This window comes from Eptesicus fuscus, chromosome 1, assembly GCF_027574615.1.
Source record: "Eptesicus fuscus isolate TK198812 chromosome 1, DD_ASM_mEF_20220401, whole genome shotgun sequence".
Lineage (NCBI taxonomy): Eukaryota > Metazoa > Chordata > Mammalia > Chiroptera > Vespertilionidae > Eptesicus > Eptesicus fuscus.
Window position 1 is genome coordinate 94,362,969 of NC_072473.1, and position 19,738 is coordinate 94,382,706.

Below are 19,738 nucleotides of genomic sequence, written 5' to 3' on the forward strand. Positions count from 1 at the left end.
ACGTTATTTTCTGGACATAAGAATATAGTTTGGAAAATGCCTATTGCTGAAAATTTGAATACTTGCTGGTCCTTTGTGTTTAAGTTCATATATATATGATTTCATTTCTCAGGAACCTGTTATATTATAGCAAGTATTTTCCATTCTTTGTTTTGGGTTGTGTGGACTGTGTCATTTCATCCAGCACAAAAGGATGGTAGGATCTACTAAATGCATACACAATACTAAAAAAATGACTAAGTAATAAAACATACACTGTTCTCAAGTTGTAGTGTCCACTTACAATGATTTCTGTTTTTCACAGATATCAAGAAAAGCACAAAAACAAGCATAAAGAGAACTTTCCAAATGAGTGGAGTTCCACCAGTAACCATTGATACTCTGGTAGAGGTAGAGTGATGGATGGTAATGCTAGAGATGGGGGAGCACCCACTACAACAAATGGGCATCGATGCGTAGCCAACACAGTCCCTGGCGAACATAGCGGACAAGATTGGTCATGCTGCTGTGCTGGGTCAGAGGCCCCATCAATGTGTCCAGATCTCCAAAGAATTCTGAAAATCAGAGTAGATCTTGGTCAGAGCTTTAAACAAAATCATGAAAATATGCACCAGATTGCTTAAGCTGACTTCATGCAACAACAGAACCATGGATATAGGAAAATTTATTCATTGTTCATTCATTCATCAAAAATTTATAGAGTACCTACTAGGGGACTAAAGCCCCATATGTATATGAAGTACTATTATTTTGAACTTTAGTTAGATCCAAAATCTCTGCAACATAATGTTTGTGTTATTGTGATTAATAAAACACAAATTCATTTAAATCTGCTAATTTGTAGTAATATTTTCTCAGACAGCAATTCTAAAAGTACATTACAATCCTGTGGAAGTTTGTGAGACACACACATACACACACACGTCACGATATGTGTATATTATATATAAATGTATTTGCCTATATACTGAGTGGCCAAATTATTATGATCTCTGAACGCATAATAATCTGGCCACTCAGTGTATATCCTATATAATAAAAGGCTAATATGCAAATTTTCCCCTCGACCAGGAGTTAGACCAGCAGGCAGGCAGGCAGGCTGGCCAACAGCCCATATCTCCTCCCCCTGACCAGGCTGCAGGCTGGCCGGACCCCACCCATGCACGAATTCATGCACCAGGCCATATATATATATATATACTGAGTGGCCATATTATTATGCATTCAGAGATCATAATAATCTGGCCACTCAATGTATATTTATATGATAAATATATAATTATACATTTAAAATATACACATAGCCGAAACCGGTTTGGCTCAGTGGATAGAGCGTCGGTCTGCGGACTGAAAGGTCCCAGGTTCGATTCTGGTCAAGGGCATGTACATTGGTTGCGGGCACATCCCCAGTAAGGGGTGTGCAGGAGGCAGCTGGTCGATGTTTCTCTCTCATCGATGTTTCTAGCTCTCTATCCCTCTCCCTTCCTCTCTGTAAAAAATCAATAAAATATATTAAAATATACACATAAATGATATATATAAAATATATTTAAATATGTTTATATTATGTATTTAATTTACATTTTATTTATTACTAGAGGCCCAGTGCATGAAATTCGTGCACTTGGGGGTGGGGGTCCCTCAGTCTGGCCTATACCCTCTCACAGTCTGGGAGCCCTGGGGGATTGTCCAACTGATGGCTTAGTGGGGCTAAGCCGTCAATCAGACATCCTTAACATTGCCACAGAGGTGGGAGAGGCTCCAACCACTGCCACTGTGCTCGCCAGCCGTGAGCCCGGCTTCCGGCTGAGCAGCGCTCCCCCTGTGGGAGCGCACTGACCACCAGGGGGCAGCTCTTGCATTGAGTGTCTGCCCCCTGGTGGTCAGTATGCATCATAGTGACCGGTTATTCCACCATTCGGTCATTTGCATATTAGCCTTTTATTATGTAGGATACGCTGTAGATGAGGCCCCCTAGAACCATAAGAAATGCAAAAAATTCACTGTTAACTCATTCTCGAATTGCGCCCACTTAAAATCAAATTGCGCCCCCTGTGGGGCATGTGCTGAACCTTGGAAACCAGTGGGCTTGACACTTTTCCTCTCTGAGCTTCATTTCTGAATACATATGCATATACCATGGGAATTGTAATCTCTTCTCTGCCTACCTCACTGGGTTGTCATGAGGAGGTTCTGAGCTAATAAACCTAGAAATGTTTCATCAAGTAAGTGATGTCTAAACAAGAAGGGATTGCTATTTTTAAGCCCATGGGTACCCTCACAGGTAGCAGGTGCTGATTTGGGGAGGAGGGCATGATTGTTTCCTGGGACTGTAGCTATGGAAGCTTTGCAGAGGGTTCCGCAGGCCTCGGAGGGGCAGGCTCTGGCCAGCAGCCCTGTAGTGGTGGTCATCCCTGGAGGCACTGGCAGGGGCCAGGAAGTTAGGGGGGTGCTAGGGAGGCATCGAGGCCGAAGGGGGAGTAACTGTCAAACGTTCCCGCTTGGCACCATTTTTTAAATTGTACATGGTTGTTTCGCACCAGTACCTGCTCAGGGTGTGGGACTCCAATCTCCTGAAGTGGAGTGGGGGCCAGGACAGGGCAGAGCCAGACGGGCTAGGAGGGTGGGTTTTGCTGAGCCCCCAGCGAGGTTCAGCACGGTTCCTCTGTGGAGACTGTGCTGCTGCTGTCAGGAGGAAGGGTCTGACCCCGGTGGCGGGGGGGGTGGGGGGGGGGGCGGGGGGTGGGGAGCTCAGGCCTGCCTCCACTCGGGTCTGGAGTTATAGGGAGGAGAGAAATGCCTGGCCCCAGCTGAGTGGGCCCGGCAGTGGCAGGCCGTGGGCCCCAGGTTCCTCGGGAGTGCTGATGGGTGGTCCCTGGGGTGCTATTGTTGTGGGCGCCCCTGGCGGGGGTGGTGGGGGAAAAGATTGGGAGTTGGAGGTGCGGGCTGCAGATACCCCCGAGGCTGCATCTTTTCCCTATCTGGTCAGCCTCCCAGTGCCCCCAGGGGTACGGGGGCTGGGGTAGGGTGTTTGTCCAACCCCCCAGGGGTGCATGGGCTGGGGTAGGGTGTCCCTGCAGGGGGATTGGAAGAGCTCCCTGTGGCTGCCCCCTCTTTCTTCTTTGCAGTATGGGCTCCTAACAGGCAGTCTCCTCAGACCCCCAGGGAACTTGGCTCTGGCTGCCCGCCCCTGCTGTGGGTGCATCAATACACAAATCGGTCCTTACAGGGACACTGTGATGGAAAATTAGCATATTACCTCTTTATATGAATACATAAATTTATATTTAGAAAGGGATCCTTATACACAAAATGGTAGAGAGCCATGGTCTATATGACAGCAAGCTGTTTGTCATTCTATGTGGTATTAAATAGAATAATATTATCTTTTCTTTTTTGTCAAAATAAACTGAATTTACTGAATTTTTTTGGCATGATGTAGACATAGCCAGTGAACCTGGACAGCAGTTATAGCCATCAGCATCTGAGACCAAATAAACCTGTAGGAGGCATCTGATTTTGTAAGGTTTATTGCTACAGGGAAGGAAAATGACCTTCAAGTATGTGTTACATAACAACTCTCCCTACCCTCCCCCCCCCACCCCCAGGACATTGATAGTAAGAATTCCCAGCTGATTTTCTCCAGTTGACTGGGAGAAAGGAAAATACTGGTAGAGGTAGAGTGATGGATGGTAATGCTAAATAATGTAACCAGTGTATTAGAATTTCTGTTTTGGGGTGCAGGTGGGGGTAGGGGTTGTAGGAAAGACTATACTCTGTCTGGAAACTAGCTAGGTGTCCCCTTTCCATGTCTAAATTGATTTGTCTCACACTGCGTTGATTTTGGTTAGGAGAAGGCTCTCTGTATCCCCTTTGTTAGCTCCCCACAGAGAAAGCAGCTTCAGCCACGAGGAAATCACACCTGCGCTGGTTAGGGGTGAGGTATTTGGGGGAAGGCTAGAGACTATTGTAAAGTGGTAAGGATGTTCTTTTGCCTTCTTGAAAAACAATTTCCATGCATATGTTATATGTGCTTGATTTTCCAGCAGATGGTATTTCACTAAACAGTGCATTTATTCCTCGTGTTAGCGTAGCACATGGACTCCTTTTCTAGGTATCAACTTCATTGATTATGTGATATTTTTTAACCTGTACTATGCAATAAAAGTAATTTCTGCTGAAAAAGGAGTAAATTATTATTAGCATCTAAAATATTTTCTTATGTAATACAATATTATAGGACATGTTAAAAGACCTAATCATTGTTGAATGAATGTGAGCTGCATGTGAACCAGAATTTCCCATGGGTATTCTTAACTAGATATCCAGGTCACCATTTTAATAACTGCTTCTAGTAAGCAGCTGGGGAGGTAGGGTACAGGGCTTCTAGACCAAAGGCCAGAGAATAGAATCAGCCCCATTGGTCCATTTCAGCATTAGAATCTTCTGCAATAAGTCATCTGCAGCTGCATGGGTGGGTAGGCACGGTGCAGAAATTGAGACCTTCCACTGAGACAGCCAACCTCACCCATTACACAATTAGGTAGAAAAAGGTGAAAGTACACAGTTGTCTCTGGTGGGATGCAGAGTACCAGTCCAAAGAAAAGTGCCTCAGTTTCCCTATCTCTGTGTGGACAAGACAGATGTGGGAAGAATCCCCAGCTCTAAGCAGTTCATAAATGACAAGTGTGTGAAATTCAAGGCTACAAAGAAAAGATTCCAAATAGGTCTTCTCCCCAGCCCACTGAACAACAGTGTGGTGATTGTGGGGGAGAGGGGAGTGGAGGTGGAAGAGGGCTTAGAGGGGATAAATGTGATGGAAAAAATAAAATAAATTACCCTAACATATTTTTAAAATGGATGTAATTATGAAGGAAATCTATAAATATTGAACTGCCCTCCAATTACTTATACAAAATAAGACAGTGTTGGAGGCAGATACGCTAGCCAAGTTTTAAGATGCTTTGTGCCTTTGCTTGCAATTCTAGAATGCTTGGATAGGCCTGGTTGTCTGGACCAGTTAGCTTTGGGTTTTCACAAGCCTAGAATAGTAGACAAGTTAAGAATTACTCACTACTCAAGTAACTGAAGGCAGGAGCTCACGAAGGTCTCTGAGGACCACATTATTAATTTTGATCTCTAGATTGGCAGTCTAGCCTATCAGTTAAGTGTTCAGACTCTGGAAATGAACAGTAGATTCAATTCATGCTCCCAACATTAAGAACTGTGGTATCATGAGTAAGTCTCTTAACCTCAGAGTCTGTTTCTTCATCTATGACATGGGGATAAAAAGACTCAACAAATTATAAAGCAAATAGTGCAGTGACTAGCATTTAGAAATTGCTACACAACCACATGTAACCAAAATTTGTAAATAGTACCAGAAGTCAATGTATATAGCTGAATTGAGGGTTAAAGTCGCAAATTTGAAATATACTTTGATAGCCACAGAATCTTTGAATTATATAGATATATAATAATACAGAGTAAGGAAAGATAATTAATATTTATAGGATTTCTAACTTGCATCTGATATTTTATGCTAGTTGTTTCACACATATTATTTCATTCAACCCATCTCTATCATCTTTATGGGTATTTTCTTCATCATCATCATCATCATCATCATCATCATCATCTTATTATTTCCTTTATAGAAATGGAAGCTAGGAAGTAGCTTGCAGATTTAAATAACTTGCCCTAGTTCCCCCAGCCAGAGCATGACCCAGGCATGCATAAATGATCAGGCTTCAAAATCTGCAACCTTTCTACTCTACTAGAACTTTTTCTGCACATATTCAGCAATAGCAGTAAAGATGCAGCATGGAGGAGGGCTGGGAAGGCTGAACCTCATTTCATAATCAGACACTGGAGAGTACAGCCCCAGAGATTAGAGCAGCAGCTTTTCAGACAGAAGAAATGTATACCAGAACCCTGGGGCCAGAGTAGAAAGGAAAGGAGAGCTACCTGGGCTTTGAGGAATCTGGGGCTTGGGAGAAAAATTGGGCTAGGAAGTCAGTAAGTCCTTTGGAGTCAAACTCAAGAGAACTTCTATCTGAATCTAGGTGGCCTGCAACCTCAACTTGAATATAGGAAAACCCTATCACTCACTGCACTGCTGGAGACCTAGTAGCACCCAAGTACACTCCATGAAGCTTTCACTATATCATACACCATCAGCAGCCATTGGACCATGCATAATGCTAATGCATGCCTCCCTATTCCTGACCAGAGAGTTCTACTGCTCCAAATTGCTAGTCACTTCTTTGCAGTCTGATTCCAAAAAGCCCATATCTGTCCCCATCTTGACTGCTGTTGGGCTGTCTATGGTTCCTGAGCAAAGTCAAATGAATGGCCAGGGCAAAAGTGCTGTTTACTTTTACTTTCCACCTTCACTAACATAGTGAGGGTTCATTGTGAACCTATGTGACAGCTAGCGTCATAGATGGCAGCATGAGTCATCAAAGTTCACTTACTCACCCTCTGGTAAAGCAGGATATTCCTTGCTTTTGTTTTGTAGAAAACCTCATGTGTTACCATGAACAGAACCTTTAGCTATAAGTGTGTTAAAAATACTAGCTGAGCCTTGGCCCTTGCTTATAAATTCAAGCTACATTATCATGTACTCACTTGAGCTACCAGTTATAATGAAGTTGGGATGCCTTAGTTCAACATCACCTCCCCCTCTGTCTCCCAGAAAGATTAAAGTTGAAAACAGAAGCCAACAGGATCATAATGAATTTGAAAATCATTCTCTTTTTTGCCCAATTCTCTGTGTTGATCCTTACCATTGAGTGAAAATCTGAAATAGTCATTTGCTAACACATCACAGTTCAGATTAGTTTAAGATTTAAAAGATACTTAAATCCCAGTCTTTTTCACTTTCTAAAAAAAAAAAAAAAATAAGCACTCACTCTATCTAAGCCTTGAAAATCAGAGACAGAAAGATAAGGCCACCAGGAAAATTCAAGCCCTTCAAAGCACAGTTGATTTCACCATGGTTTGTGAACAATGAATGGGTAGAGCAGATGAGCATACCTTTATTCTCTCTTGTCAGTTTGTCGGCCATGTCCCAGTGTTCATAGCCCCGTAACACATTGCTAGTGATGTTGACATGGCTGGCAGCCATATGGTGAATGCGTTGGGGGATGGTGACTGGGCCATTGTTACAATTCCCCATTGCATCAATGGGAGAGACATTGTTGAGACACATTGGAGATGGAGTGTTCCTGGGGAATGGGAAGAGACAGGTTTTGTTAGTCTAGTTGAGAAGAGTTACAATGGGGTCTAGACCTCCTTCATCACACAGGGACCTTCTCAGAACACCATTTGCCATAGTGAGGTTTAGCATGGTGAATGTACATGAAGCTCAAGAACAGTGGAGCTTGTTCCCACATTCCACTGACTCTTGTCAAATGACATCCTATAGTTTTTGCCAACACAGTAAGTTTCTTCAGATGCTCCAACATAGAAAAAGCTTATTATCTCCCCATTCCTTCCTCATCTGACCAACCCACACAGGGCTATAGTGCCAGGGTATAGCATGAGCCCTTCTCCTTTTCTAATGTTAAATAGTGAAGTCACACTGCCTTGAACAACCATTGATGACTCCATGTACATTGCTATATTAATTTTTAAACATAGAAAGAACTGGTAAATATTTCTCTGGCATTAATTCTACCCACAAATGCATTTTTTACTTTGAATATATATAACTGGTGTTGTGATGTTTTAGAGAAAGAAAAAGCTCAGAGTTATGATGATTTCTCTACCTGCTGCCATAATGGCTATTGGCATTTAGAAAACAATATTGGTCTATTATCAAAGTGTTTTGTGGAAACCACAATAACTGGTTGCTACAAATGCAGTCACTACAATGAGTAATTTTTAAAAGTCTGCCAAGGAGCAGTGTTAGGGAAGCTGGAAAAAGTAAGATTCTGAATATCTCTTTAGGATTCTTTAAGACTGCTACAAGGATGGCTGTTAATTGCTGCTTATTCACCTGAATGCTGGTTTATAAAGAGAAGTCTTTGGCATTCCTACTTTGGGCATTACAAATATTTGGAGATATTTTTTATTAATTATTTAATGTTATCAACATGGAGTTACCTGCTGGCTGTATATAGCATGGGGGGGCGGAGCTGACATTAGGTTGCCCTGCTGCAGACTTCCTTGGGGATAGTCCCAAAGGCATGAGTGCCTTCCTGTGCCCACGAGCAAGGTACATGTTCACTGCTGGGCTCCCTATACGCATTCATCCAAACTGTGAAAGACTGCCCAGTCAAATGCAGCACTTAATTTTAATTGAACATTTGAGTGGGTGAGTAAAACAAATGGGGGAAAGCTGTAATTGGGACTCCCTAATCTGCCTATTTGAAGGAACCTCCTCCTAATTCTTCCAAACACTGCCCTTCCCCCACACACCATCAAGGATCCCTGTCTCATTCCCTCTCCCCTTTACCAGCCACTGCTGTTGGCAACTCTAGATTTCCAGAGTGACTGTGTTACTCAGAGCTAACCTTGCTCATAGAACTGATGTGCACCCAAAGAGGCACATATATAAAGGATCTGGGGGGAATGGCAATCATAAGGTACCAAAATGCCAAAGTGCTGCTGACTCAATCTAGAAGCAATTCCTACTGTTATACTTGCCTCAAGACTCATGCAGGCTGTGCCTATAGCCACGTGAGAGCTTTGGTCCATTTCTGCAAACAGATTATATCTTCTGGTATCTTCTAGTATGAGGGGGAAAAGTGGATCCTTACCTGTTCTGCTCTTGTCTGATGTAAGAGAGTGTGAAGGTTTTTCTGCTCTGTTTATAATTTCTGAGATGTTTTGATACTTCTTCTTGTTTGTTTGTTTTGTTTTGATATTTTTTGATAGATTTATTCTCAACAGAGGGGTGTGGAGGGGAGAGGTCCAAGCTAAGGGACCTAGTCACAGAAGGATCAGCTAATAACATACACAAAAAAGCAGAGAATTCTGGATTTCTTTGTCATGGCAGGTTACAAATGCTATTGTCAAGCCTTTTCCCTGAGTATTGGTTATTAACTCTTAAATGTCAATTTAAGGCAAGAATGGAATATGTCCTCATTTGTAATTTCTAGAGAAAACTGAAAATCTGCCAGGTGTCACAAATGTTGAAAGTGAAAGTCCTTGGAAAGTACTGGAATCCCAGGAGACCTGAATCCTAGCCCCAGTTCTGTCATGAATTGCTGTATTCTCCTGAGTACATCTCTTTCCTTTGTGGGGCCTTTTGTCTACTGGAAGAAAGGTTGGATTCAGTGACTTCCAATCATGTCCAGAAGTTACAAAGGAGAAACAAATCAACTCTGATGACCTTGTACATCTTGAAAAGGCCTTTTTAGTTTATAAATATGTAAGTGTTATTGAGGGGCATTCTTTGCCTTCCACTTCTTACTTCCTTTCTTTGAAGTAATGAGTAGTGGAGTCAAGCAGAGCTAGGGCATTGTTTTGCTTTCAATCATTACTGATCTCACATGAAGTTCCATAAGCTGACTTTCTCATGAGCATGTCTGTACATCTCATTGTAATAATGAAATGAAAAGTGATAATGTGCCTAAGAAATCGTGACTCTGGCTAAAAGATGGTTGATACAGCACTCATCTTGGTATGACTCCAATTCCAAATTGGCTCTCCTCAATGCTTGGCATTCTTCATACTATTTACTTTCTGTGGGACTGTTTGCAGATCTTGTCCTTTTCTTCATACATCCATGGCATGTAAAAATGAACATGCCCAAACAAGCACATGTTTCCCACCATTGCCACCACTAGCACCCTGGTCCAACCCATCATCCTCTCTCAGCTACACTTACCCCCTTGCTGTTATTTGGACTCAGTAGGCATTTCCACACTTAAGAGGTGGTTGCTGTTCCTCTGCTTGAATGCATTTCCCTCAGGTATCTGCAGGGCTCACTCTCCCATTGTTCTACTCTAACATACTTATTAAAAACTAGAGGCCTGGTGCACGAAATTCATGCACGGGGCAGGGGAGTGTCCCTCAGCCCAGCTTGCACCCTCTCCAATCTGGGACCCCTCGAGGGATGTCTGACTGCCCGTTTAGGCCTGATCCCACTGGACATCCCTCTGACAATCCAGGGCTGCTGGCTCCCAACTGCTCGCCTGCCTGCCTTCCTGATTTCCCCTAACTACTTCTGCCTGCCAACCTGATCACCCCCTAACCACTCCCATGCCAGCCTGATTGATATCTAACTGCTCCCCTGCCAGCCTGTTTGCCTTCAACTTCCCTCCTCTGCCGGCCTGGTCACCCCTAATTGCCCTCCTCTGCAGGGTTGATCACCTCCAACTGCCCTCCCTTGCAGGCCTGGTCCCTCCCAACTGCCCTCCCCTGCTGGCCTTCTTGTAGTGGCCATCTTGTGTCCACATGGGGGTAGGATCTTTGACCACATAGGGGCAGCTATCTTGATCTTGTGTGTTGGAGTGATGGTCAATCTGCATATTACTCTTTTATTAGATAGGATAGAGGCCTGGTGCACGGGTGGGGACCAGCTGGTTTGCCCTGAAGGGTGTCCTGGATCAGGGTGGGGTTCCCTTGGGGCGTGTAGAGGCCTGGGCGAGGGGCCTGTGGTGGTTTGCAGGCCAACCACGCCCCTGGCGACCCAAGTAGAGGCCCTGGTATCTGGAATTTATTTACCTTCTACAATTGAAACTTTGTAGCCTGGAGCAGAGCCAAGCCTCCTGCTCGATCTGTGGCTGCCGCCATTTATGTTTGGATTTGTTTACCTTCTATAATTGTAACTTTGTATCCTTGAGTGTAGGCCTGGGCCTGCCAGAGTGTGTGGAAAGCTTGGCTTCCTCTGTTGCCAGGGAAACCCAAGCCTCCCTTCTGGTAGCCATCTTGGTTGGGGTTAATTTGCATACTTGCCCTGATTGGCTGGTGGGCATTGCTTGGCTGGTGGGCATGGCTTATGTAGCGGAGTGATGATTAATTTGCATATTACTCTTTTATTAGTGAGGATTGTCCTACTGTTCCCTGCCCCATCCCCAGAAACCCTTTCTATCCCCTTCCTTATTTCTATTTTCTCTCTGAAATTAATAACCATCTAGCATACTGCATATTTTTTACTGTCTTTCCTCCAACAGGCTGTAACTTTGACAAAGGCAGGAATTTTTGTCTATTTCTGATTATCCTGTGCTATGTTTAAAAATGTCTGGTGCACATACTATGTACTTAATTAATACCAGTTAAGTAAATGAACAAATTACCTTCCAGCTATCCCTCTATTCCTTATTTAATATCCACTACATATAAGGTGCCCTGAGGAGGGCAGAAGAATACATACAGCACAAGGATAAAGAATATTTAAAGGGTCTAGCAGGTGTTTCATGTGTAGTCAGCACACAATGTTTGGTGAATAAAAGAATAAATGGCCCCTAATAATCTAATAGGAGAGCAGAATCCATTACTTTCTAGCAACCTATGGTAACAAATCAAGAGCTGTAGGAGTCCTAAAAGCAAAATTGCTTATTATTTCCAACTAAAAAGGGTAACGATGACAACAAATATGGAAGCAGCCACCATTTTATAAAGTTACTAAGTAGCAAGCATGGTGCTCTAGGCTTTACTAATAGTATCTCTAAGTTTCAAGATAACTCTATAGGTGAGTTACTGCCACCACTGTTTAACAGATGATAAAATGGCATAGAGAAGTGCATTTCCTTTCTGAGGACCACACAGAAAATCAGTCAAAGGGCCAAAATTTAAAAGCGTGTCTGTTTTGAATGATGGTTGCCAAGGGGGAAGACATTTGGGGGACTGGGTGAAAAAAAAATGAAGGGATTAAGAAATACATATCAGAATTCACAAAATAGTCACCAGGAAATAAAGTACAACATAGGAAATATAGTCACTGATATTGTAATAACTATGTATGTTGCCAGGAGGTTACTGGAAATATTGGGGTAATAGTTTGTAAAGTACGTGATTGTCTAACCACAATGCTGGACACCTGAAACTAATATAAAATAATATTGAAAATAAACTGTAATTGAAAAAATTTTAGGAAGCAGGTCTGTTTTTCTGTCTACTTTTCTTCCATTCCACCATGTTACTTAAAAGTCTTACTCTCCACTGTACAAAATATTTCACTTGATAAGGCTGTCCACCTCTACCCTCACCCTTGTGTCCATATTGGCTTATTTCCACTGCTCTCCCAGTTTCATAGGTATCTCACTCATGTTCACACAGGCACAGCCCTCCCAAATTTTGTTTAATGTGCATGTTTCCTCCAGTGAGCACCAGACTCCTCAAAATCCTTTTACTGGCCAATGTCTCAAGCAAGTAGACATCCATTCTCTTCTAACCCTTTCAATGCCATACCCACAGCCACCTGTCTACTGAAACAGCTCCTGTAAAGGCCTCAAATGGCCTCCTTCGCTCACAATTCCATAACATTCCTAGATTTCTTTTTATTCTCTCTATGTGACTTTTAAAATTGTTGCCCAGCTCTTTAAACTGTCCACAACATGGCTTCCATGACTCTGCATCAGGGGTTGGAAAATCTGGCCTACTATCTGTTTCTGCATGGCCTGTGAGCTACAAATGGTTTGAAAAGATGAACATTTGCAATCAATTTGATGAGAGGGAAACACTAACTTTGAATCTCAATTAAGTTAATTTTTTTCTTAATTTCCATCCTTATCCTTAGAAGACTTATATTATAAAAGCTGTACTTGATTATTATATTTTTAATTTCGCCAGTACATTTTTTTTTCATAAATTTATTTTTTCTTTTATATTCTTTCTATATAATAGCCCCAGTTTTCCCATTTAGCTGGCAAATCCCAAAATAAGTACAATTTGACTGTTTACAGAAAACCTTTGTCAACTTCTTCTCTATACCAAGCTGATTTTTCTTCTTCTTCCAACTGATTTATTGGTCTTTCCTCCCCTATAGCCCTCAAGGTCAGGGGTGCTGCTTCTGGAAGATGCTATGAGAGGTCCTGTGTCAGGGCAGCTATCCTCATTCACTAGGGAAATCAGTCTTTTCTTGGAGATAAGAAGCCCTCCTTAACCAAAGAGACCCAAACTCGCTTTTTCTTGGGCTTCCAAAGAAATTTGTTCATACTTGTCATGGCCTTTTACTGGACTGTGCACTTCTGGAGTGCAGGAATCACATTGAATAGACAAGATACAACCTTTGGATGATTATTTTGAGTTCCCTAATTCATTAGCTCTATGGCCTACCAAAAGGAGCATGCTTTCTTCAGATAGAAGCTGCTTAAAAATGATTACAGGAGGTTTTTAATATGACTTTACAAGCTTAGGATATTTTTGAGTTATTTCATTTCAGATTTTATATGTATATAGAGGCCTGGTGCATGAAAACTCATGCACTGGAGGGGGGATCCCTCAGCCTGGTCTGCCCCCTCTCACAGTTTGGTAGCCCTCAGGGGCAGGAGGTAACCCAGCAATCAGGGGAAGGTGATGCTCCATCACACCTCTGCTGCTGCCACTGCCGGCAGCACAAGTCTCGACCTGCCCTGGTTTCCTGCACCTCGGGCCGGCCTTGGGCAACTGGGGGTCTGAGGGGACAGGGGACTCCTGAGGCAGGTGTGCAGAGAGGCCAGGCCTGCCTGAGGCCCCAGCAGGGCTGAGGGAACTGGGAGCCACCATCTTGTGGCTGTGGGCACCGCCATCTTTGAGGGCAGGACAGTCAATTAGCATATTCTCTCCTTATTGGCTGTGGGCGCCACCATCTTTGCGACAGCATGAGGGTCAGTTAGCATATTCCCTCTTTATTAGATAGGATTCTCAGTGATCCTTAATGGCTGCTTACCCAAACTTGCCCTTGATTTACTCTATGCTCAGAGAAAATACTGGGTCTTTCAATGCTATTTTTATTTTCTGAACTTGCAGAGAGAAGTGTTCTTTCATTTTTGTTTGTCAATATGAGACTAAGATCTAATTCAACAATTTAAGTGGTACTGCCTTTCAATATAGTAATTGAGTTAATGGATAGTTTTTAATAGATCTGTTCCCACACTCTGAAAGTCTTTATGATCTTAGAGTTTAACATCCCACTGCTTTAGGAGTGTGCTTTTTATCCTATATAATAGAGGTAATATGCAAATTAACCCTCACACCCTCATAAGATGGCTGCTTATGAGCATGCCAGCAGGGGGGCTTAGTGAGGGACGACCAAACGACTGAACAGCAGGCTGTGTGGGGGTGTCCAGGCCAGCAGGGGTTGCAGTTAGGGTGACCAGGCTGGCAGATGGGGGCAGTTGGGGGTGACCAGGCCGGCAGGGGGGCAGTAAGAGGCGACCAGACCATCAGGGTGGGGCAGTTAGGGGCAACCAGGCCAACGGGGGTGTGTGCAGTTGGGGGCAACGAGGCTGGCAGGGGGGCAGTTGGGGGTGATTAGACTGGTTGGAGGGCAGTGAGGGACAACTAGGCCAGTGGGGGGGGCAGTTGGGGGTGATGAGCTGGCACACAGAGGCAGTGAAGAGCGATCAGGCTGGCAGTTAGGGGCGACCAGGCAGGCAGGCAGGTGAGTGATTAGGAGCCAGCAGTCCAGGATTGTGAGAGGGATGTCTGACTGTCAGTTTAAGCCTGATCCCCAGCAGTCGGACATCCCCTGAGGGGTTCCGGAGTGGAGAGGCTGCAGGCTGGGCTGAGGGAACCCCCACATGCATGAATTTTGTGCATCAAACCTCTAGTATATTTATAAAGTGGCAGAAGAGACTATTTTACTCTCAAAGAAAGTGTTTTGGTCAGAGATGCAAGACTTTTGAAATGATGGAAATAAAAAAAATAAGCTCTTTATAAATGTTGGTATCCACAGTCACCTATTTTCTCTTCTCACTACTAGCTTGGGGTGATAAAGGTGGTATCAGCATTGGAGTATAATTTAATGCTCAAGCAAGTAAGTGCAAACACATAGCCAGTTCATGGATGAGCCAGAATTAGCACTCAAAGTCTCTCTCTTGGAAGGAATAGATCTTCAGACGGGCCAGGAAGTCATCATCCTCAGCCCTTTTATTTTAGAGATGGAGAAACAAACCCATAGAAAGGAAGGGGTTCACTTAGCTTACCTTGGAATTTACGAGCAGCATCAGTACCTGATTAACGGATTTCCAGACATCTACCCTACTGCTGGAAAGCTGAGCTACCCCAAGCACATAGAGTTCTAAATATGGCCACTAGAGTGGATGAGTTCACTGAGCCTTAAATCAGCATTACAGTAGATGCATTTATATTTTAGGTCAGGGTATTTTAATATTAATATAAAAATCATAATGAAGGCTCAGGTAGTTGGCTGGCTAAGTGCTTTCACATTTTTAGCACTATTATACATTTGGTTTTATTAAACAGCACTTACCTTATATCAATAAATATTTCATCGGTTTTTCCTTACTGAGTGAATTATTGAAAAATCACTACATTAAAGTTAACTTTTACCCTGCCTCCCTGAAATGGCTTGGTGCTTGCCATCTCATTAACATACATTTTTAAGGCCATAATATAGCTTAAAGATCAAATAGTTAAAGAAATTTTGAATCAGATCATGTTAAACTTTTCTGTTTTGGAATTAGCTAAAATCTGATTAGAATTTTGTATGTACAAAAATTACTATATTCTCAAAATTTACCTTTCTTCTGAGTTGTCAATACAAAATATTTGGGGTCTATTATTACATCATTGATTTTCAGAAAAAGTAATTTTCGTAAGATACTTACTTTCCATTGCCTACCCATGAAGATGGTATCTGAGTGACTTTTGAAGCATTTTGCTAAAAAAGAGAGAAAGAGAGGGAAATAAGGACATCTATTTTTGTTTTATTAATTCACAAACAGATGGAAGTGTGATTTTGAGTACATTAATATTGATTGCAGCCTTTCAGGATGCCTCTTGTTTTGTTAGCAGAGCTAGGATATATGTGCACATCAGCACACCACGACCAACAAACACTTGATGAAAATAGCTGGTTAGGATAATTAGTGGCCTCCAATCAGGACCATGAAAGTCACTTGATGAAAGATCTTACATACTAAAAGACCCAGTGAAATCAGACTCAGTTCTCCAAAAAGTGGTTTAATTATCTTCATCTGAAATTTATTCTTCTGAAGCTCTTCATAGAACAGGAAAGCTTTTCACTTTTAGCTCAAATTGCAAACATTTTCCCTGGGATTCAAGGTGGGCTGTGATTTCTGATATACCAAGAATTTGTTAGGACCAAGCAGTGGTTTGTGGTTTGTTTTTTTGTGAATTGACCTGATTTGCTATCTTTACATGCAAATCCTCATGACTGTTTTCAGTATTCAGCAATGTAGTTGGTCCAGGGTTGCATTGCAATGGAATGCTCAACATACTATTTTCGTCTGATAGATCTGGGCTGGGTTGAAGAATGGTTCTGCTATGTTTTTGTGGACAAACACTTGTAGAGTACAGGGAAACATGATACTCAGCATCACCACAATAGGACAGTGACCTGGCTCATTATAATGACCAGGTTGGAGCCCAAGTAGCACAGGGCCAGAATATTTGTGGCATTGAGCCTGACTCAGGTCTGCCTCTTAGGCCTCATGGCCCAGGTATGCTCCTCTTCTGCCTCTTGGGTTTATGCCCAGCCCCCTTTGCAAATGGGGTGCTAGAGAGATAGAGGGAGCATTTTCAAGAGCTCAGTGAGAATGCACCATTTCTCTGGAGCTCAGAGATCCACATCTAAGTTACATTCTGTAAACTCCAACTTTTAATCTCAGAGAAGCTCAATGCTCTGACAGAGGTGTAAGTTATTAAACATCTGTTTGGTATTTTGGAATGTCCTGAAAGCTATAGGACAGGCTGAAGAGGACAGATATTAGAGCATTGGCCTTCAAAGTGTGATCATAAGACCAGCACCATCAGTATTACCTGGAAACTTGTTAAAATGCCAACTCTCAGGCCTCACCTTAGACATAAAGTATCAGACACTCTGGGGGGTGGGACCTAGTACTCTGGTTTTGTGAGCCCTATAGGGGATTGGGATGCCCACTCAGGTTTAAGAACCACCTTTCTAGAACATAGGTTGAGACTGTAGAGATATGAAAGGATGGGCAGTTGTTGTATTTGAACCTGACCACCTACATAAGCACTAGCTTTATGGCATTATGGATATACCACATAATAGCTAGTGAACCTGCTCTTTTCCCCAACCCAGTCAGTGTTATCACATAGATGGCTGTGCCCTGACACTCACTGGGTTTGGATGATTGATGTAAGGTCATGATTTAACTCATTTAAATTTCAAACAACTGCTTTGGTGCAATTTAACCAAATTTTCCCATGTACTTGGCAGATGACAGACTAGATAGATAGATAGATAGATAGATAGATAGATAGATATTCTCTTTTGAAACCAGCCCAATAGGAGTCCTGAGCTTCCTCAATTTTATATTATGACCAGTTTTGTGTTTTTTTGTTTTTTTGTTTTTTTTTGCGGGGGGGAAGAAGCAGCACAAGTTCCACTGATGCTCATGCCAGTTATTTCTGGTAGAGTGGCCAGGCCTAGCACCAGGCTACTAATTGCAGTTGTTATCCAGGCTCATTCCCAAATTTTGGCATTGCATGTTGAGGTTGATATATATACTTTTATTTTCCTTGCAAATTAAACATTCCAGCTCCCTAGATGGTAGATTTATTTATTTGTTGTTTGTGTTTGTAACCAAAGTAATCAATTGTATTTAACTTCAACCACTGTACTTCAAGACTCCTCGTGGCCAATGGGCCCAGGGGTTGAGAAATTTCTGAATTAGCTTTTTATTTAACAAATGACTGATCACAGCCACAAGCTGTGTTTCATGGTGGGTCCACCATGTAGGGTAGTGCAGAAGACATCATCCCCCTGACTGCAACTGGGAAGCTGCCAAGGGCCATTTGGTTAGTCCAGAGAATAATTTAGGTATTGCACTATTGTTGTACCTTCTCTCCCTGGAATAAAATAAAACATAATCTCTCTACTGAGTCCCAAAGGAGAGGTGGGAGGGCCATGGCCTGTTGGGATAAGGGAAGTTTAGCCTTTGACAGCAACAACCGTGATATTTAATAACATACTTGCCAAGTCTTATTAGTGATTACCCCAAAACTATAAATTATACAAAATAAGGATTACCTTAAAATATTCCATCAGGGATCTGGAATACTTCATAGCATGGTCTTTCTTCAGTTTAAACATCCGCAAGTAGAGAAGTGATAAACATCTGTAGCTGTAGGGATGAGGAAAGGATTATGTTAATGTCATAACCAGCAAACTATAAAAAAATGTTGATTCATAACCTTCCTATAGTTACTGAGAAACTTAAGTATTAAAAAACTAAAAGAGAAGGGGTAAGAATTAAAATTCCACCTTGATAAGGGTATAAATTAGGAGAGTAAATGTTTAGTCAGCGACTGAAGAAATCCATTAGTTATCCTTTAATAGTTTAATGGCAAACAAGAATAATGATCTGGGCTAAGTAGCTTAAAGTTGATCTGGAGTTTTCAAATTGTTCTGTGACATTTCTGCCATTTTCTCTTGGCCTCCATGAGACTTACCATAATACTGCCAGTTTTTTGTCCCCATCTGAAGCCAAGGGGCTTGCAAAGTTCTTCAGCCTCATTGCATACCTTTGAAGAGAAATTACAAGCTCAAGTGGAATCTATATTATCCTTCAGAAAGTCCCAAAGTCATTGGTATCCTCATCCTCTAAATGTGTTAGTCCCACATATGCTCTGAGAGGGAGGACTGACTAGGGCATGTGGGCAAAAGCACAGTTTCTTGAAAGCATAAACAAATTATAGTCAAGAGTGCCACTGATATGACTTACTCAATGATTCACATTGCATTTTTAAGTCTGGAGAAGTCAGCTAAATCTGGAGAAGATGGCTAAATCTGGAGCCCATGTTCTCAGACAGAGGTATGGAATTACTGCTGGTTTTGTGTGTATATAAATTCTGTTTCTAGAAATATCTTGCTAAACATTATTGTATTTTCAATGGGAGGTGGACACAAATGTCAGTCTCAGTTGTGTTAATAACAGATGAGGTAAATAATATACAACTGTGTGTGACAGGAGCATGGGGTGACCACAATCACACAGTTAATAAGGTCCTTTCTAATGACTCAGGTTTGGAATATATTCCTATAGAAAGTGGTTTTGTTTCTTTTAAAATGAAGGCCAATTTCACAGCATTTGATGGCCTAAATCCTTAATTTATGGTGCTTGTATATTTTGTTTTTCCATTCTCTTTAATTGTTACTTTCCACACTGGGTTGATCAAAGGTTGAGTAATTCCTATTTTTCTTTTTTTAGTTGAGAACATTTCATTCTGGGCATTTAGATTCTTGGAAATAAATTCATTGCATAAAATCAATGTCTGAGCTTTAATGCAATTTCATAGGTGCTGATGGTGGATTAAGTTGCAGAGTTTAATGTTGCAGAAGGAAGTTGAAAGTGTGCAGGCAGCCTGGACTAGTTCTCATTTACAAGAAGGCAATGGAGAACCAGCAAGTATACTGTGCTTGCACCATGAACTCCGCATTTTCAACAGCCTCCCCATAACATCAGCACCTGTGTGGGCTTGCCCCCCAACACTCTGCACCCACTAGGCATACTCTATGTTCCACTTATTGCTCCAATTCTGTTCAGTGAACATGTTTCAACAAAAGGACCTGTGCATTTGATGTGGATCCCTCCTATTGCTGCAATATTAAGCAAAATGATTTTATTATGTA

The 19,738-nt window shown here is 42.2% G+C and overlaps 1 protein-coding gene across 1 annotated transcript in view; it reads right to left on the bottom strand.

Annotated features, from left to right (window-relative positions):
• Positions 1-432: 432 nt before the first annotated feature.
• The window catches only part of AFF2 (ALF transcription elongation factor 2), a 494,373-nt gene continuing 475,067 nt past the window's right edge, over positions 433-19,738 (bottom strand). Inside the window, 5 exon segments of the mRNA XM_054719638.1 lie at positions 433-554; positions 7,039-7,229; positions 15,726-15,778; positions 18,137-18,230; positions 18,559-18,630. Coding sequence (XP_054575613.1) covers positions 433-554; positions 7,039-7,229; positions 15,726-15,778; positions 18,137-18,230; positions 18,559-18,630 — 532 coding nt within the window.